Here is a 20,260-nt window from a genome sequence, read left to right on the forward strand (position 1 = left end):
AAAAAAAAAAAAAAAAAAAAAAGAAAGAAAACAGGCGGCGCCGATGATTAGGAGACGAAACCAAATTTGATTGGATTTCTTCTAATTAAAAAATGAAAAGAGAGCAAATAAATTAACCATGTTCTTTGAACAGAATCGATCTATTCAACTGCGCTGAATTTTGCGAATCGGTCTCCGACGACGATAATGGGAATTCCATCGGATTTGAGAGATCTATGGGTGGAAAGAAGGAATGCTCCTGTAATTCCATCGCCGGCTGAAGAACGGAAAATATCGAACGCGAAGCTTTGTACTCAAGGTCTGTTACTCCGCTCTCAATTCCTTGATTTTTCGTTTCTTTGATTTCACGTCCTTTAAGCTTTGTGGAGTTGGTTGAAATTTAGGATTCTTATTAAAAACAATGGAATCTCGATGTTAACGCAATGGATTCGATCGTCTTTAGCTGCTGTACTAATTGTCACTGGATAATTTGTAGGGAAAATGTGAAAATATCTGCCTCCATGTTTTGTTTCATTATGATGAGAATTGTTGGGTAAATTTCTAGTCTGTTTATTGCTGAGCATTCATTCCCATAATCGCTTCTCTCACCTTCTTTCTTTTTTGGAGCTGGAGATGCAAGTGCGATCAATGTTTTGTTTTCTTTTTAAGTCAATGCTTTTAGATTTGGCTTATTTACAAATTTTATTTGATTATTAATCGCATCATCTCTTGTTCATAACATTAGTTAGCCTTTGTATACTTTTCAGAAGGTGTTCGTGCTGGTTTCAAGAATGCTTCTATTGCATGTGTGGCCAGTGCAGTGCCTACGGTATTCGTTCTGACATAATAAGCTTTGGGTTTAATCTGTTTTGATGTCTGTTTTTTCTGTATTTGTAGTTTAAAACAGCATAAATTTGACCATAGTAGTAGGTTGCACATTAACAAAAGGCATAAAGCTCATCAATAGCTTAAAGCTTTCTTCCAATTACATTGTGTTGGTTTGAGTAATGTCTTCGTAGTATAGGCACTCTATTTTGGCCCATTCCATGTAATTACTTGCCTGCACTTGTTCTATAGATACCCGAATCGGTCAGTCTAAACTGCCAGGGCAGATAATCAAACATGTTAATGGTTACCGGACAAAAGGTTGAAAGGATTTAAGAGTAGACTATCTGATTCTTTCATCGTGTTTGTGAAGGAAAGGACATAGACAGAAGTAGAATATGATTGTTGATCTCGTAGATATAGTAAGAAAAACGCTATTATTTTGGTGCTGGTGGGTTGAAGAAAATTATTTGGTTTTATTTCTTTAAGGATATCTTCTTTGGAAATCAAATTTAGAGTTTGTTGGGGCTTGATTCTTTTGTAATAAAAGCTTTCCCCCATTGTTTATTTGAACTGGCAAACCATTTGCTACATAGAATGCAGAGTATCAATACCACCTTATTAGTCCCTTATGCTATTTTGTGGTAGTGGTAATGCCTAAGACATTGCAGAATTTAAATAGGAGAATTTTGGAAAATCACCCTTGTGTGGTCGATGAGGTCGTAAGTGTTTAAGAGGAATCTATTAGGAAGTGAAGATTTAGACTGAATTTTGATAAGAGAAATCTCCTCTTCATTTTCGTGCATTACAGAGGAATAGTTATGAAAAACTATATTAAAGGAAACACAACTTCTTCGATGAGGTTTGTTGAAAGGTGGAATTCCACCGATATAAAAAATTGAAGACTGGTCTTGGTTAACAAGCTTCAACCAGTTTGATACCAACTGCAACAAAGACCCCATAATGACAACCATTTGAAGTAATGTGTGGGGGATTTCCTGAGCAAGTCTTAGCTAAATTGAGTCTTATTCTCACAGCATTTGGGATGTGTGTGTGTCTTTGTGTGTGTGAATTTATGTTTTTAGTTTAATATACTTCTTATCCTCCATCCTCAGTTGGTTGCTGTTCGAGTAGTTCCTTGGGCCAAAGCAAACCTTAATTATACTGCTCAGGCACTCATCATTTCTGCAGGTATAGTGCTTGTGTACAAACTTGTGATTAACCAATTGTCATCATATATTTCAAACACAGAAAAGCCTAAAGAGTTAAATCTGTGAACTCCTAGTAAGTATGAGCCCATTCCATTTTTCTGCCCCCTACGAAAGTAAAAGAAAATGCTAAAAACTATTATGGAAGCATCTTTAGAAACGGGTCGAATTAACTTGGTATTACTTATTGTAGGAATTAACGTTTTACTTTTAATTTGTGAACAGCGTCTATTGCTGCGTACTTCATCACTGCCGATAAAACCATCTTAGAATGTGCAAGAAGAAACTCTCAGTTAGAGCATGCCTTGAGGCGCCAAGGATCATGAATGTACTTTTGTGTGCGTTGTGTTGGAGCAGTCTGTTCGGACGTCATATAACGGAAAATGGCTCCAAAATGCCTAATGACAGTTTAAGATCTAGTCCTCCACTTATTTTCTTCCCAATTTCCAATACCAACTCTCTTTGGATTCAGTGGACTAGATGGAAAACAAACAATAAAATGAAATATCTCCTTCTAGTGCCGGCTACCATTATGGGCGCTTATATTTTCTTCTGTTTCTGATTTTGGAGTGCAAGTAGTGTTTATGAGGCCATTTACTCTGTTTCCGTTCATTCTTCTTGAATTTTATTTACCTCATATGAAATACCATTCTCAAGCTTCCTGGAGATTGTTTATCTTCTTTTGGTTGCATGAAGTTTCTGGATTAAAAACCTGAAATACTAGTGTCAATGAAGTTCTTCGCCAATGATTGCTGATAGCATGATATCTTTTGGATTAAAATTTAATCTTTAGCTTTAAGGTACATTATCACCCTGCTATGGATTTGATTTACATTCAGTATATCCTAGTTTATTTTCTGTAGAAGGGTTTTATGCCCAGCTTCAAAGGATTGCATTTGGTTCTTGACATGAATCTGAGCCTTCTAGTTTGGATTCATGTAAAGAGAGCTGCAATGCACTGGCTGGAGTCTACAAGATACTTCAGATAGTAGACAATGTTATCCAGCTTTCCCATGAGTATTCCAACTGTGGTCAACTTCACTCCTTGGTTCATAATATTAGGTATGTGAAAATTACACCTATCTTTGCTCTCTATATTAGTCTCTTCAAATCCACATTATACATTTATATTTCCATCAAGTAAAAGTTCAATGCTATTGCGTTTGGTTTTGAAGAGTGGGAATCCGAATGTGAAATAAAGTTGATTCATTTGTCTTATGGTGTGACAATCATCCCAAAGAGTACTTTCGGCTACCGTCTTCGAGTAGGCTTAGTAAGACGATAATTGGGGAATCTTAACGAGCAACTGGGAGAGAGAGGATAGCAGACAGTATTTTGAAGTAGTTCAATTGAAAATTTAATCTTACCTCCTCGGCCTATCGGTATATTTTTGTGTACTAAAACGGAAAGTTAGAGAAGTTAGCTCAATGCTTCATCTTCTCCAACCAAACCACACTGTCAAATCCTTAGAAAGGATTCAGGCTAGCCAACTTAGAAGGAAACTTTCTGCTAACTGTTATGCTTGAGGATACAAATGAAAACCTTATCTTTGTTTGTCTGCTCATCCAAGTATTCCAGACATGTTATGTTAACATTTCTGTTCTTTTTATTTATTTATGAATCTGCCACATTTTTATAATGGATTGAGAGAAAGTTGAATCTATACTACTCTGATTTTGTTTTCATTGTTTAGCCATTAATTCTTTCAATTTTTAACACAGCTCGGAATCAATCAGAATGTGGATTTTACGAACCGAAATCGTGGCCACATTGTTCACCACTGACACATAGCAATTTGGCATGATTCTTTGTGGGAGTTCCTATTCATGATAGTGCAAAAGTATGGACATAGCCATAAAATCTGCAACCTTGCTTGAAATCTGAACTGAGAAGAAGAATTGAATGATATTGCCTGAAAAACTTGCACACAAAAAAACAAAGCCCCTTTTGATTCCATATTGGATGATCCCAACAAGCATCTTCACTTTAGTATATTCTCTTTGGAACAAAAAAGGCATCCATTTCCATGACCCATGTAAGATGGTAAGTGGCTTGGCACCAACCAACTGCCATGAGGGGAATTTTATAAGCCCTTAGCCAAACTCACTAGATAAGTGCTTTGGAAGTTACTTAATCTCAATGATCACAACTACCAATTCAGCCTCTGCTTTAACTAAAACTTCCAAGTTTTTATCTCTTGGACGACAGATTCTCACAAGGACAACTGAGGACAACTGATGCCATTTTTGTTGTTGTTGTTGTTGTGTGTACTTACTTTATTATCTAAATGCATTGTAGGCTCCAAACTTATCCTTGGGAACAATTGTCTACTCCAAGAGATGCTCAGCTGAGGAACAAGGTATGTTTTTGTTTTATTATGTGGAATTAGGATGGTAATTTATTGACTATACTTCTTTAGTTATTATATAATGTAGAAATGTCTTTGTATATACACATTTAATCTGTATTATAAATCATATAACTTGTATGATAATGTGGAATGACTCAAAAAGGATATAGGATAGACTACAAAAGTTTGGTCCTTTTTATCCTCTCAAAAAGAAAAAGTGAGACAAATTATTGTGCATTTGATTTGATTTATTCTTTCTCCCCTGCTACCTACTCGCCCTATGCCCTATGCCCTATGCCCTATGTTCTTCTTCATCTATAAATACTTTCCTTTACATGGTCTCACTTGAGTAATCAAGTATATAGCTCAAGAGAGAATTGAAAGATCAAGAACTCATCCATTTCAATACTTCTCTTTGTGGAAAGTCATGGAGTTCAGGAAGTTGACAGTTGATGCAGATTTTGCTACAAGTCTTTTTAATAGAAAGGAAGAGAAATGTTTTATCCCTCATCTTCTTCACTTTAGCGTCGTATCGTGTTCGGAAGATTCAACTAGTTCAATTGGATCATCGTCGTCGTCAAGCCTCTGTGACGACGATGCGTTATCGTCATTTTCATCTTCTTCTTCTTCGTCGTCTTTGTTATCTCAAAGAGAAGTTTGTGAGGAACAACAGCTGCTTTGTATCAAGTGAGTTCATGTTCTTTGAACTAAAATGTAGAGCTCTGTTTCAAATTCTAAAGTTTTTGGCATCTTGAATTCACCTCTTATGCAGAAAAGGGTTGTCAAAATTTTATGAAGGGAAATCACGAACCTTCTCATCCTTATCCGACGTGAAATGCGTAGACGACTTAGCAAAGGGAGAGAATGATTATAGAAAGAAATACTCTCGAATTACTCCCAAGGCTACCATATCAAAGAAGCATGGAAGAGCCTCTCTTGCAACCTTAGTGTCTAAGATGGACATTTCACTTCGCCCCGAGTAAAGGGAAGCTCGAACTATTTATCGTTAGTGTCAAGTTTAATGGGCGGTTCTAAAATTTACTTGATACGGGAAAATGATGAAATGTTTTTTTCTTCTTTTGTTGATATACTTCGAGTATAAGATAGAATATGTGCAAGTTTTATAATTTTGATTTTGGGCTTTCGAGCTAAAGCTAGAGTAAAAGTATTTTATCTTAATGGGACCAACTACGAATATAGAAACACGAAAGTTAAAGAAAAATATTGAATTATCTCTTAATTTTATCGAATCATCAGCGTCTAATTTAATTAAAGTATTATTATATGGGTTTAATACTAAAACATATATATAATTTAGAGTTAAATTTTATGAATTTAACAAGATTATTCAAATCAATAATTATTATATGAAAAAAAAAATGTAAAAATATGAATGGAAATTTTAATAAATTGCTGGGCAATGAAAAAAAAAAAAAAAACTTCAATGATTGTTTTTAAAAACAACGATTTGCTGGGATTTTATTTTATTAAAAAATGGAAACTGCATTATAAATTTACAATTATAAAAATAATAAATTTAAAATTAGTTTGGCAGCCATATTGGAATTTGGTAGGTGGAATGCCAAGCTGGAAACAGCCATATATACATATACATTCCAATTTTGGTTAATAATCTTCTAGAGCTTCTTAAAAATTAATCCTTTTTTAAAATTTAATCTCAAAATTAATTTACAAATTACAGTAAAAATATTATATATTTTTAATTAATGACGGTGTATACGTCCATAATTTCATATCTTAAACTCAGTCAATTTAAATATAGTCTCAGTATATTATGTATCTCTTTTATTTTAGCGTCATAGATGATATTAAGATATCATATGTGTTGAATGATGAAAGTCCCACATCGACTAATTTAGAGAATGATCATGGGTTTATAAACCAAGAATACTCTCTCTATTGGTATGAAGCCTTTTGTGGGAAGCCCAAAATGTTAAAAGTAGATAATATCATATCATTATGGAGAGTCGTGTTATCCATATTTTTTATTTTTTTAAAGATCAAATTCATTTTTTCTTTATAAATTTTGTTCATTATTTTAAAAATTCATTATTATCTTTTCTACTATAACTAAAAAAATCAAAAACCATTTTAAATTATAAGAATATATATTTAGTGAAAATAAAAAAGGATATAAATTTAGCAAAATGAAAATAATAAAATTTATGGGGCCAAGCACTGCCTTGACTAAACCCTCTTCCCTGCTTCGACGCCCTCTCTCCGCCATCTCTCTCTCTCTCTCTCTCTCTCTTTCTTTCTCTCTCTATGCAGCCCTGAGTTTGACCGGTTTACGAACCGTCAACCTATCGCCGGTACGAATCAAGGGTTCGATCTGTTTTCTGTTCATACTTCTTCAACCTTGTCTTTGTTTGCACACTCTTTCTTTTGCTTCTCTTTGCTTTCTAATTCAGCCTTTCGTATAAAATCTTGATCCCAATCATTCCATTTCATCTTCAAATTTAGGTACCTGGTACATCAGAGAGGCTTTCCTGAGTTTGCTTGAGTTTTTGTTTTTTTTTCTTCTAGATTTGCTCAGATTGTGTTGTCAATTCTCGGTCAGATTCAGGGTTGCGTGATTCGTCGTGTTTGCGTTAGCTGTCTTTTTCGCTGTTTGAGAAATGGTGGGTTCAGACAGTTCAACTGCTTTTCACCCGGCACCTCAGCCGGCGAGTAATTATGGTGTTACGAAACCGATTTCTCTTGCTGGACCGACGGATGCTGATATTCAGCGCAATATCGAACTGGAGAAGGTGTTGTTACTTTTATTTATTGGTTAAATCTCAATTAATTTGGTTGTTTTTTTTGTGCCGTGTGAAATTGCAGTAAACGAAAAGAATTTCAATTTTGATTGTGTTCTACATATTGGTAGTTCTTGATTGACTCGGGGCTTTACGAAAGTAAAGAAGAAGCTGCGAAAAGAGAAGAGGTTTTGGGCCGCATTGACCAGGTGCAGACCTTCTTCACTTCAATAGTCTTTTACTTAGGGGATTGTTCTCAGTAGCCAGCTCGAACAAAACAGTGTTCTAATCGGTGACGAAAGCGAGATTTTAGTTGATTAATTATTGTTTAATGTATTCAAGCGTTTGACTTCCTTTTATGACATAAACTTCTTGTCCTTAGCCATTTTCTTTCATTCTAGATTGTTAAAAATTGGGTCAAGCAATTAACTCTCCTAAGAGGATATACAGAGCAGATGGTGGAGGATGCAAATGCAGTAATTTTTACTTTTGGGTCTTATCGTCTTGGGGTAAGCATAATATTTGATTTAGTTTTTGGGGAAAAAAGCTTATTACTTTATGCAACTCTTCGTAATTTTTGTTGGAGTCACGGACTGGTTGGATGATTGCTTAGAGCAATGATCTTTTATTTCTTGGAAAGTTATGTTCTTCCTGTATTTTTCCCTTATTGGCCTGTGCATTATACTCAAATATATGACTTCCAAGTATTCAAAGATGTGACTTAAAATTAACCATATGACAGGTACATGGACCAGGAAGTGACATAGACACATTGTGTGTTGGACCATCTTACGTGAATAGAGAAGTGAGTAGTATAAATTGCTGATACTTCAACAACATTTTTTGCCTTCTCATATGGGCTTAAATTTCAGCTTATTCTTGATCTGACAATTTGTTTTTTTTTTTCTAATGGAGGACTTCTTCATCATCTTGCATAATATTTTAGCTGAAATGGAAGAGGTTACTGATCTTCAACCGGTTCCCGATGCTCATGTTCCAGTAATGAGATTCAAATTTATGGGGATATCAATTGATCTTCTGTATGCGAGCATTTCCGTACGGGTTGTTCCTGAAGTAAGTTCTAGCACTTTCTTTGAAGTTTTATTATATTTATTTTATGTTTTCAGATTGTTGTTACTTTATTTTATGTTTTCACAAAACTGTAACCATATTTCTTTTTGTTACATTATTTATTGTAGTTGATCATATGAGATTTCGAACTATTGTATGTTATATGTTACTTCTCTCTCTACTTCTATATTCAGCTTTATGGCGAATATTTCCATAATTCATGCAGAACTACCTGTCTGATAAAAGTCTAAATGCCAAACATTGTAATGTGAATGGACATGAATGCCAATTGTGATTACTTTTATGGATTATTTTTGTAGTTTTATTTATCGTTTGAACCGTTTCTACCAGCTTTCATGTACCCTCCAGTGCAGTCACCATCTTTTCTTGTTTGCATATCCTGTGGCTGAAGCTGTATAATTTGTTCCCTCCTTTCCCGACAAATGTGGTTTTGATTGAATTTCAGGGATTTCTTTCTTCTATCTTCTTGTTTTATTTTATTTTATCTTTTACATGGCTAGCGGCTGGATAGAGAAATTTCTCTCCTGAAAGAGGACTATTATATACAACAGGAATTGCTCTTTTCTCCCTCACACCATTCCGAACATTTTTTATTTTAATTATCTGATAAGTTCGTTTTGTTACCTTGAGTTTGTGTAGGTGCACTAATTGTTCACTGTGTGTGTGTGTGTGTTAACACTGAACAGGTGATACATTTTTGCATAACCTTATCTGCTGTAGATTTAACTGTGATTGGGTGGTATCACTTACTAATTGTTTTACTACTAATGTTTCAATCCTCTTTTTCCCTGATCTTTTGCACTGTTGCTATTTCCCATAAACTTTTTGCAATTTACTTAATCATCAGGAGCTGAACATCTCTCATGGATCTGTGCTGTGCAATGTTGATGAACAAACTGTTCGAAGTCTTAATGGATGCCGAGTTGCAGATCAAATTCTAAGACTTGTTCCAAACGTTGAGGTGAAACACATTTTAAACCTGAGTTATTTTTCCATAAATCTATTTCGTGATTTTCTCTGTAACCTATAATTGCCAATTGCAGCACTTTCGCACGACACTCAGATGTTTAAAGTTTTGGGCCAAAAGACGGGGTGTATACTCCAATGTAAGTTGTAAGATCATGGAGTTTTTCCTCTTAGCTTCACTTATATTTTTTCATAATTCAGATTTCACTTTTGTTTTTTTTTTCATGTATAGGTCACTGGGTTCCTTGGAGGTGTAAATTGGGCACTTTTGGTTGCTCAGGTATGCCAGCTTTACCCCAATGCAATTCCAAGCATGCTAGTTTCTCGTTTCTTCAGAGTGTACACCCAGTGGCGTTGGCCAAATCCTGTAATGCTATGTTCAATAGAAGAGAATGAACTTGGATTTCCTGTTTGGGATCCTCGTAAAAATCCGCGTGATCGATTTCATCTTATGCCAATAATAACTCCTGCTTACCCTTGCATGAACTCTAGCTATAATGTCTCAACTAGTACTCTCCGTGTTATGATGGAACAGTTCCGCTGTGGTAATAATATCTGTGAGGTGAGGTTATTTTTATTTGGATTCAATATCTTCTAAATTTTAACCTGCTCTTAATAGTATTTCTCTTACATCTCTGAGTGCCTTAACAGGAGATTGACATGAGCAAAGCCCAGTGGAGTGCTTTATTTGAGCCATATTTATTTTTCGAGATATACAAAAACTATCTACAGGTGGACATAATTGCAGCAGATGCTGATGATTTGCTAGCTTGGAAAGGATGGGTAGAATCTCGCTTTAGACAGCTTACCTTGAAGGTAAATCTATTATTCTTTCCTTATTATCTATCTAGAGTTGGAGGGTCTTTCAAGAGCCTGATAGATTCTACTTTTCCTTCCTGCAGATAGAGAGAGACACCAGGGGGATGCTGCAGTGCCATCCCTATCCTATTGAGTATTCTGACACGTCCAAGCCATGTTCTCACTGTGCTTTTTTCATGGGCTTGCAGAGAAAAGAGGGATTAAGAGGCCAAGGAGGCCAGCAGTTTGACATACGAGGAACAGTTGATGAGTTCAGGCAAGAGATAAACACGTATGCTTTTTGGAAGCCAGGGATGGATATCCATGTTTCTCATGTGCGGAGGAAGCAACTGCCCACCTTTGTTTTTCCTGATGGACACAAACGGGCAAAGCCAGTCAGGCATGAAGGGCAGCAAGCTGACCCAGTTTGTGCTGACATGCTCCAAGATCAGTCTGGGATCACTGAGAAAGGGAAAAAAAGGAAAAGTGACCATGAAGAAACAGAGATGGAAAAGAAACAAGCCTTTGCCAGTCAACCAGCAGAAGAATCTCCCATGCTTGAAACTCATGGTGGTGGATCAGATGGGAAATTGCCGAGTTTAAAATCTGCAAATGCAGATTGTTACTCTGAGGTTTGGCCATCTTTTGAACAGCTTGATAGCAGAATGGATACTGATGGAAATGGCATGGATATTCCATCGTTGACCAAGGAGACTGGTCCTACGATGGATCAGGCAGAGCTAGCTAAAGTAATGGAAGGATCTTCCTCAACGAAGGAGGTGCCTGATCTATATCAAGGCGGTCTTTCGAAATCCGAGGAAGCTTTACAAATTGAGATGAACCAGGAAAAAATTGAGGGATTAGCATCTAATATGAGTGGAAGTGCACAGACAGTAGCCATCAGAAATTTCCTCCATTGGACAAAGGATGTTGTGAGGATTGACTCTGAGTCAGCAAATCCATTTGGTCAAACGACCGGGGAAGAGAGTACCCAAGTTGACTTTCAACCAAATTGCAATGCACATAACCTTAGTTGCAAGGTGAGTGACTGAGTTTGACTACATTGGATTACAAATCATAGCCAATGGCAGTAAGAGAAGTGGCATTCTGGAGATAGTGAGTCGGGTATTTGCAGGGCAATGATAGCAGGACGGATCCAGAGTTGGCGTTGGAAAATGGTTCCGTTGTGACTGGAAGAGTGTTTCAAAATGGTCAACCTAAAGAGTTGGAGGTTTGAATCTCTAATTGCTTAAATTACTTACATTTTATATATAAGTACACAGCACATTATAACTGATGACGTTGCTTCCACCAAGGAATCTAAGATGAGAGGAGGCTGAGATTTTAATTGATATCAATCAGAAGAATAGAAGATATAAACATATTTATGGTTTGATACCTTAAGTTTTTATTCTTTTTGCCAAAAAGCACTCGTTGTTTCATTCCATATCTCTTCTCCATGCCTTCTCTCCTTTTCTCTCTTTCCGACCCATAATTGTTGGTCTATTTTCCTGTTGCATTTTAATTATCATTTTGTAATTCCAAATTTTCGCACAGGCAATCTTCTGACTGGTGCACATGTGGTGGCAGGTCCTGCGCCACTATACGTGTTATATTTTCAGTAACTGTGCTAAAGAACCCATTTCTGCTCTCAAGTTTTTCCCGCATTACCTTTTTTCCCTCATGAAAATCTTTGCCTAATTAGTTCTTTTCTTTTTTAAACTTCATTTTATAGCCGAAGTTCAGCGATCAGGCAGTCCCAGAATGGAGCTAAATAAGACTCTATGCAAAATTCTGGTGAAAAAGAGACGGGAGGATCTGGCAAGAAGGCATGTGTATTTAGCCTCGATGCAATTTCAATTAGAAAAAGGATTATTTTTCTGAATCTGGCAAAAGGATTAGTACTTAATTTGCCTGATTATTATGTTTATTTTGATCATCTTCTCTTTATGTTGCTTGTTTGGCTGTTTAGCATCCTTTGAACAGACTGAATCTGAACCTCAAAGACATGAACATGTGGAGGGGAATTTCTGGATGGCAGATGGGTTGGGAGAGCGGGAGCTAGCCATATTTAGTAAGTATCACCTCAATAACTGGCTTTGATATTGATGTAGATAGTGTTCATCATGCATGAACCTGCGGACATGGGGAGGGGTCGCGTGGCTTGGTGGCGTGGCATACAATTCAGCTCCAATATGCTGTTTGTAGTCCTTGAACATGGGAATCCGGAGAAGCAAGCACTGTTGGACCTTAAATAAATGCGCTTGTGAGTTATGCTTTGAAGATTGTGGTGCATTTCATGTTAGATGCCTGTAACTGGAACTGTCACAGCTTCTTCCCATGTTTAGAAGACGGCAGCTTCTTTGTGAAAAGGAGGAACTGCTCGTGAGGTCGTTTCTAAGGAGAGAATCTAATCTACACTTATTGAGAGAGACCTTCAGTCTTGCAGATTAACCATATTGAGTTTCAATTGAACATTGTGCGGAGAAAGTTTCCATGTTTTCTTCCATTTCATCTCTGTTTTTCTTTTCCTCCTCTGTTCTTGGGGGCTGGGGTGGGGTGGGGTGGGGTGGGGAGGGGAGGGGAGAGAGAAGGGGGAGGGTTGCTTGTACTTTTAGTTAGGCATCTCAAGAGAGTGTCGGGTCAGTCGATTAACATCTGCGGTGTAGTGTTCTTCTTGAAACTCTCTGTTTAAATGATACGAATTGCGTTTAAGTTCAATACCTAACGGCGTTCAACTCGATCAGATCCTTATCCTATGACCGCTATCAAAAAGAAGCTTGAGTGAAGTATTTCCTTCTAACACCCCCAATTGTTTTTCCCACAGTTGGGTTTGCAGCAATTTTATTGATCCCCTACCTCTGCTGGATCGTACAAATAGCTATCAATTTGTTTGCTCGCCCTGATTTTTCCAGAAACAGCAAGGATCTTGTTGATGTTATAGAGGAAGGAGCGCCTAGCCTAGGAGTGGAACAACGTCAACATCAATGGCATGAGTACAACCCCAAAGCTGTAGACACCAATCTTCTCGTTGACTTTAACTCCCATATGTTAGTGCTATACTCGATGGAATTTTTTAGTTTTGTTTGGTCATAGTCTAGAAGCTTAGGTTCTGGAGGTGGGCGAGCGAGCCCATCATCTTTAATGAACTTTACTTGTCAAAGAGAAAGAACTCGATATGGAAAAGAAAGTCAGTTGTCGATACCTACGCATAAGGAGTTTACTATGGTCAGTGCAGTGAGATTTGTGGAACCAATTATACCGTTATGCATGTGTCTGGAAACATAGGCCGACTGTTGAGCCCACTCTGACTCGACTCAGCCGCACCACCCGAGGTGCAAGCTATTGTAGCTAGTGGTTGGAACTGTAAGGAGCCAAGGAGCAAAGCTTTAGATAAGATCGAAGAAGGGTTAGGCTTCTAGTTGAGTAGAGGAGATGGTTAGGGTAACAAACTTGAAACGCGAAGCTCGAGCGTCCGGCAAGTGAGTGATTAGTGGCCAATAGTGAGGCATGCACCACAATTGAGACCAAGTAAATTTGTCAAATTTATAATTTGGAAGCTCTCGATGAAGATAAACTTGTTCGATATATAGACAATTATGGAGATGGAATCCCCTCTAGTTTGGCTTCAAAGATAAAAAGATCAAAATATTCAAAATCATTGGCATTTTTATTTTCCATAAATTTTTACTAAAAAGAGAAGTGATCGATTTATATGATTTATGAGGTATAAAAATGGTATATTTTTGTATTAAGTTGAGAGTCTTATTAAACACAAAAATAATTATTTTTATGATTTATAAATTTATTGTTATTTAAAATAAATAAAATACGTTTAAAATTTGAGATTCCAATATTTTGAAAATTACTTGCTCCTATTTAAATATTAATAAAAAAAAATGGTTATATTATTAATTTAGTGATTAATAAATCATTCATAAATTTGAACTCATTTAAAAAATAATTAAATTATTTATATATAAATTCGAACTTTTTTATATATCTTCATTTTGCTTACAGTTGAGGGGGAGAAACGCATCACTACTGCAGTTGGCGCCATTTGCTGATGCGGGAAAACACGGGCACACTCTCGACGGTGGAAGTTTTCTGTGATTTGTTCCATTGAAGAAACTATATTATGTGTTGGTGATCTGAGCTCGGTGGCGGTGCGACTCAGCTGCACCAGGAGATCGATTAAATTCTCAGTTTCCTGCATACAGGAGCCCTAAGCAATGGAGGACCGAAGGCTGTTGGAGAGAGAGAGGCATCAGATTGAGCAGATTCTTCAGCTTGATAATGAGGAGTTGCAAGTTGAGGAAGTTGACTCCCTCCCCCACTCCGACGATGATCGCGATGCTATGTAATGTTTACATTCTCCGATTCATGTGTAGCCGCTCGCTTTTTCACATTTGATAATCGCTCATAAGGTTTTTGCGCGGTGCTCTGGATTGGAAAAAGTCCGAATTACTTATAGACATAGTTCTTTAATCTCTGAATTTGAATTTGAAGAATGGTTTCTGCTTTGGGAAACTTTTTTGAAGATTAGATTATGTTTCAAGTCAAAATGCTAGCGTCGGTGCACTACATGGCGCACCTTTTAGTTCACTCCAAAAATTTCTCCAATTCTCCAATGTCGCTGCACATTTGCTTGTATATTTTCGCATTAGTATTACGTGTAGACAGCTTTCGGAGTAAATTGACAGATACGCTAATGGCTCTCGGTAATCAGTTGTACATGGAATTGTTACTTTCTCCTGTCACTGCCGATTGCCGAAACATCTTGACAAGGTTGAAATCGACGTAGAATGTTGAGAATAGTCCGTTCTTTTGATCATATATGTTCCGTTTCATTCTCCTTATGAACACACCAGGAAACTTGAACATGCGAGTATCGATTCGATTATTTTCTTTCATTAAGTTAAGAACGGATATCTAGTTAAGGGCTCTTATTGACGGACTGGCATAATTATTAGATTTCATGCCTCCCATCAGTTTTTCTCCAACTGAAATTACAAGATTATTTTAGTCGTTTGCTAGATTTAGTCATCCGTATCATTAAAGGGTGATGTTATTAATGAATTGAATTGCTTTATTTGCGTTCAATATAATTTATTTGATGTCAGCAATTCGTGCGTTCTTTCTTACGTCCTTGCTGCTGTTGTCGTTCTTACTATTATTGGTTTGTTATTATTTTGAGTGGGTGGGCTACTTTAGGTCTCATCAAAGGCACTGACATCATCCTTTTTTTTTTTCCGGCTGTATCGAAGCAGTAATGGGCATGGTGGTACTGAGGCCTTTGCTGAATTTACTTTCAAATTCCTCTTTGACATCTTTGCATACGTATCTTGGTGGTATGAATTTTTATTTTCTGATTAATATTTTGAGTATTCATGTTAATTCCATTTGGGATACAGTTCTACTAAGATCTCCTGTGGTTGCATGTAACAGAGGTTGAGGATTCTCATCACAGGATGGCTTTCTTGGATGGTGGTGCCATCCTGAACCTCCCTGTGATTTTATCTTGAAGGTATTCATCTGTTTATGCATCCCTGATTAGGATAGTAACAAACTTCCCCCTCTTAAATTTTTTGAAATATACAATTGTATCTTTATCTTTTAAAAATGGTTTAAAACAAATATCATTGTAATCTAAAGAATCAAAATCTACAAATTATACAACTTTGTTAAAGTCCAATCGTTATTTTTAATCTTCTTGTAAAAATAGAATTGTTATCTTCCTTGGATTAGCGAAATACAACCATTCCATTAGAGTATGATGGAAAAGTCGTACAATTTCTTGGAACAAATAGGTGTCCTTTTTCTTGGAGAGAGAGATAATTAAATAGATTCACGCTGTGACCATAAATGTTCAAATTTTATAGTTCAGCATGCCTAGTTAATGTCTGAAGCAGCATTCCTTTCTTCCATGGGGAGTGAGGAAATAATATGTTTGTTAATCATCTTCCTCTTGCTTGATGCGTTAAGATTATCTGCAGGTCCTGCATGCTTATCTCAAGTGTTTAGACATAATTGTTGACAGGATGAAGAATAGTTCAATTGAGGAGCCCTTGCTTTTTCCAAACTTTGAGCGGACAAGTTAATTTTTTCATTATATGACTGGTCAACTGGCATATATAACCTTTGTGGGGATACCTTTTCCTATCTTGTCTCTTTTATTAGTATGTCATGTGCAATTCACTTATGTCTCAGGTGTTGTATTGTTCCCAGAAGCTACTCTACCTCTCAGGGTGATACAATCAAATTTTATTGCTGCCATTGAGAGAGTATTAACTCACTTTAACACCCCTAATACCATAGGTGTGGTACGTGCCCAAATTTAGGCATTGGCATACAGTTTTAAAGATTCCTTGAAATCCTTTATTGGTAGCTCAAGCAAGATTCAATATTTATTTCAGGTTCACGTCTCCTTGGATTCTGATAATGAGAGACTACATTTTGCGAATATTGGGACAACTGCAGAGGTATTATTGCTCAATTTTGACTTGCATGGTTTTCTTCTTTTCTGGCATTATTCCAAAAGCATTTATTTTCTGTAATTTGGCCTGTAGCCAAGATTTGGGGTTGTTTAGCTTCTATCTAAATTTTAATGTAAAGGCTTCCATATTTCTGATGACATGCATCCATATACCTACCAACCCTCTATATTTCAGATTTGGCAGTTTCGGAGGTTGGAGGATGGTTCTCTTAATGTTCTGGCTAGAGGGAAGCAACGATTTCGTCTTAGACGCCGTTGGATTGATGTTGAAGGAGTGGTTAGAGCAAGTTGTTCTTGAATTATTTGTATTATTTACTTCTTCCTTGTTTAATAAGATTGCTATCTTTCTTCTAGCCATGTGGAGAAGTTCAAATTATCCAGGAAGATTTGCCATTAAGGACTCCACGGGATGCTTTTGGAGAATTGACTCCAAGGAGTACTGTTCAGCACCACAGTCTCTCATGTGCATTGGCTTCATATACTTCTTGCTCTAGATCATTTACGTCCGGGGATGAGGAAGATAATTCGGCCTCTATTTCAGAAGAAAGCTTTGCACGTGAGCTTTCATTGAGAGAGAGGAAAATCCACCAAGCAGCAATTGATTCCAGAGAGTCTTGTAGTGATGAGGTGATAACTGGGTCAGAGGCAAAACACCAACGTGCGATGTCACATCTAAATGACTCTGATTCTGTAGGATCAGTGCATTCTGCCCATGAGAAGGAAAATGGAAAATCTGTCCCTGATATAGGAAAGAGTTCTACATCAGCTTGGGAATCTAGTGAGAGGAAAGAACTCAAAAGATGCCGAAGAAACTCAAGTTTTACTCTGATGCATGGGGTTTCGAAAGCATTTTGGCCATATTGGGTTTACTCGATGTATGATTCATATTGTCTTGCTGAAAAAGCAGCAGGTTATACCTGAATTGCTCTCTTCACTCCCAACCTTTCTTCTTTCGTTTTGATCTGTTTTTTATCCCCCCCCCCCCAAAAAAAAAACTCTTGGCCTTTTTTCTTTTTCTTGGTGTTTTCTATATATCAGGACAGTATTCTTTTTCTGCAATATATCAAGAATGATTGGTTCTTTTTTTTTATTCCTTTCTTTATCATCACTATTTCCAGCTATGTGGAAGCAGATAGTGGGGGTGCCAAACATGGATGGTTTTGTGAAGAATCCAGACATCTTAGTGTTCTATATTGCTAGTAAGATTCCTGTTTCTGAATCTACTAGACAGGAGCTCTTGGAGATTGATGGCATTTCATATAGATTGCGTCGGGAAATTGAGTTACTGAAGTCTATTGATATCATCCAATGTAAAAGCTGCAAGGTAGTCAATAGTTTCTGAGAATGTATGCATGCTTGTACTCGTCCGTTCAACTTTTTGCATCTGCCCTCATCTTATGCCTCCGTTTTGCACTGTGTTAGACCTTCTTAGTACTTAGCTAGCCATTGTTTTTATATGTAATTTCCTCTTATGCAGACGGTTATAGCCCAGCGCAGCGATATGTTGGTGATGTCTAGTGACGGTCCTCTCAGTGCTTATGTGAACCCTCATGGCTATGTGCATGAAATAATGACTCTTTACAGAGCAAATGGCTTAGCACTTAGAGGACGAGCTGAGACAGAATACAGTTGGTTCCCTGGGTATGAGATTGATCTAGCTTTTCTTTTTCATTGAACGTATGAGTGTCCTTTTTCTCTCTTTCTTAAATAGAAGTTGTTCATGGTTTGGTTACAAAAAAAGTGGAGTTTTCGGGAGAAAAATTCAATGTATGCACTAAAACTCGTGAAGATTTAATATACAGAAAAATACATATAAGGAAACTAGCTATATTAAGCAAAGAATATTAACTAATAAATGAAATAATAAATAGACTAGAATCTTATGTAAAGAAAATTAAATATTTAAAAAGAAAAAAATCTACAAAAGGTTATTGTATTGTGTTGATTTTGTTTCTAACACTACATCAAACTTGGGCATGAAGTTCACTCGAGGATTAGTTCCCACTTGAATTTTCCTCCGGTGGACAAGAATTGGACTTGGACCTTAGAAATCGTTTGGGAGCTGGAACCTTTGACCTCAAATAGGTTATTGCTAGATAAGTATGAATAAGCAGATTGAGCATGATATTAGAGATCTAAACGTGGGATCAAGACAGCGTTTCTTGTGGAAATCCATACATGTAGTTGAGAATTAGAAACCAATGCAAATATTGACTAGTTATGAGAAAACAAGATTTTTTTTATATATATATATTCATGGATATTCAGAAAATTTCTGTATTGTTTTATGTTTCCTTTTTAAATCTTTCCTCATGCAAGCATGAATGCCAGACTCTTGACTTTCGTTCTTTTAGGTACGCATGGACAATCTCAATCTGTGCCACTTGTGAAACTCAATTAGGATGGCTTTTTACTGCCACAAATAGGAATCTGAAACCCAGATCATTTTGGGGAATACGAAGTTCCCAGTTAGCCGATCCCACATGCTAATACGGTCAACTTCGGTTAGCTTTTTCTAAACTTCTTGCAAGTGTATAGAGAATATTCATGTTTGTATTTGAAAGCTTTCCTTCTTTAGATGAGTGCTTCTGTTGCAACAGCTTCTAAGAGTTCACGTTAGAGCAACTGCCCTGCCTCAAATCTAGATAGACTATATATTCATATGCGACATGTAATTAACTGTTTGTTGTAGATAATTAACTGTTTGTTGTAACTATATCTATTCAAGATAGGAGGAGAAATTGCTGGGTCGACCATATTTTAGTGTTTTCTTGTGTTTTGAACATACGAGTGCAATTATAATCATCATTAGTCGGTTAAATGGCATTTTAAGGCTTTTTGGGGTTCTGTCTAATAAATTCTTAAATTTTAAGAAGTGTTTAATAAGATTATGTTTGATAGGTCTTTGAAAGATCAACCGTGTTTAGAAGTCTCTAAGTTCTCAATTAAGTGTTTTAATTAACTTCTTTACTTCAATAAATTCTTTATCTATGGGTAGTCTTTTTTGATTCAAAGACCATATGTTAGAAAGCCATACAATTTAATCCTTTTGCTTTTGCTTTTGCTTTTGGGATGATGTCCAAATCCACATCCACTTTATAATTGATTTGGTTAAGCACTCAATATCCCAAACTCATGCAACTCTGTCACTGAAGACAAAAAATTGATTTTAATTGGTTCAAATGACTATTGGAGTACACTGAGACTGATTACTTGCAGATGGGTAGCGATGGTTGTATGCGTTGTTTGAAGTATTGGTCTTCAATAGCAATAGTTCAGTTGGAAGAACCCCCTTCACTCTAGACATTACAATTTTCCAATCAGAAGAAGGGATGGTAAGAACTTTTTGAAGTTTTCCATCAGATGAGGAATGGGAGAAAACTGGTGATAGTATGTAGGCCAAATTGCAAAAAAAAAAAAAAAAAAAAAAAAAAAAAAAAAAAAAAGAAGAAGAANAAGAAGAAGAAGAAGAAGAAGAAGAAATCTCTTAAACTTTTCTCTTTGTTTGAAAATTGGAATAAAAATTCTTTAGAATTTTAGATGGAAATTGAGACTTGAAATGGGTGTGGCGATGACTTGTTTAAGCGTAATAGAGTTTGTGTCTTAATTTTTGTTCTATGTCATTGACATACTGTATTAAGTTTCATTTTTTGTCCGATATTCTAATGGATTTCTACTCCAACAGTAACAAATAGCAAAGCTTAGGTTTTGCTTTTTTTTTTTTTTTTTTTGGTAATTTAGCTGTGGTATGTGTATATATGTTTTTTTTTTTTTTTTTTTTTTTTTT

General features: G+C 36.4%; 4 protein-coding genes across 8 annotated transcripts; all 4 read left to right on the forward strand.

Moving 5' to 3' along the window:
• Nucleotides 1–72: 72 nt before the first annotated feature.
• LOC111462385 (early nodulin-93-like) lies at nucleotides 73–2,612 on the forward strand. Its single transcript, XM_023105924.1, has 4 exons — nucleotides 73–298; nucleotides 747–808; nucleotides 1,920–1,995; nucleotides 2,238–2,612. The coding sequence occupies exons 1-4, from the start codon at nucleotides 187–189 to the stop codon at nucleotides 2,336–2,338; spliced, it is 351 nt and encodes a 116-aa protein (XP_022961692.1). The 5' UTR covers nucleotides 73–186; the 3' UTR covers nucleotides 2,339–2,612.
• A 92-nt stretch (nucleotides 2,613–2,704) lies between these two features.
• On the forward strand, nucleotides 2,705–5,541 carry LOC111462384. The gene is made up of 3 exons (XM_023105923.1): nucleotides 2,705–4,371; nucleotides 4,788–5,049; nucleotides 5,135–5,541. Exons 2-3 carry the CDS (start codon nucleotides 4,790–4,792, stop codon nucleotides 5,343–5,345), a joined length of 471 nt encoding a protein of 156 aa, XP_022961691.1. The 5' UTR covers nucleotides 2,705–4,371; nucleotides 4,788–4,789; the 3' UTR covers nucleotides 5,346–5,541.
• Nucleotides 5,542–6,545: 1,004 nt separating this feature from the next.
• Nucleotides 6,546–12,495, forward strand: LOC111462377 (nuclear poly(A) polymerase 4-like). Of its 5 annotated transcripts, XM_023105915.1 has the most exons (14): nucleotides 6,546–7,133; nucleotides 7,253–7,330; nucleotides 7,523–7,630; nucleotides 7,864–7,926; nucleotides 8,037–8,195; nucleotides 9,061–9,174; nucleotides 9,257–9,319; nucleotides 9,412–9,741; nucleotides 9,831–9,995; nucleotides 10,082–11,017; nucleotides 11,113–11,208; nucleotides 11,535–11,567; nucleotides 11,713–11,806; nucleotides 11,950–12,495. In XM_023105915.1, exons 1-12 carry the CDS (start codon nucleotides 7,002–7,004, stop codon nucleotides 11,544–11,546), a joined length of 2,256 nt encoding a protein of 751 aa, XP_022961683.1. In that variant the 5' UTR covers nucleotides 6,546–7,001; the 3' UTR covers nucleotides 11,547–11,567; nucleotides 11,713–11,806; nucleotides 11,950–12,495. The 5 variants fall into 5 exon arrangements, with proteins under 5 accessions (XP_022961683.1, XP_022961680.1, XP_022961682.1 ...); XM_023105912.1 differs by lacking the exon at nucleotides 11,535–11,567; XM_023105914.1 differs by lacking the exon at nucleotides 11,950–12,495 and having other exon boundaries at nucleotides 11,535–11,598; nucleotides 11,713–11,775.
• Nucleotides 12,496–14,001: 1,506 nt separating this feature from the next.
• Nucleotides 14,002–19,299, forward strand: LOC111462386 (protein cereblon-like). The gene is given in 11 exon segments (XM_023105925.1): nucleotides 14,002–14,337; nucleotides 15,248–15,290; nucleotides 15,292–15,328; nucleotides 15,426–15,495; nucleotides 16,177–16,300; nucleotides 16,394–16,459; nucleotides 16,649–16,750; nucleotides 16,828–17,383; nucleotides 17,592–17,797; nucleotides 17,951–18,114; nucleotides 18,828–19,299. Coding segments are annotated over 11 exon segments (1,632 nt in total). The 5' UTR covers nucleotides 14,002–14,209; the 3' UTR covers nucleotides 18,964–19,299.
• Nucleotides 19,300–20,260: the final 961 nt, after the last annotated feature.

Source organism: Cucurbita moschata, unplaced genomic scaffold (genome assembly GCF_002738365.1).
Source record: "Cucurbita moschata cultivar Rifu unplaced genomic scaffold, Cmos_1.0 Cmo_Scf00027, whole genome shotgun sequence".
Classification (NCBI taxonomy): Eukaryota; Viridiplantae; Streptophyta; class Magnoliopsida; order Cucurbitales; family Cucurbitaceae; genus Cucurbita; species Cucurbita moschata.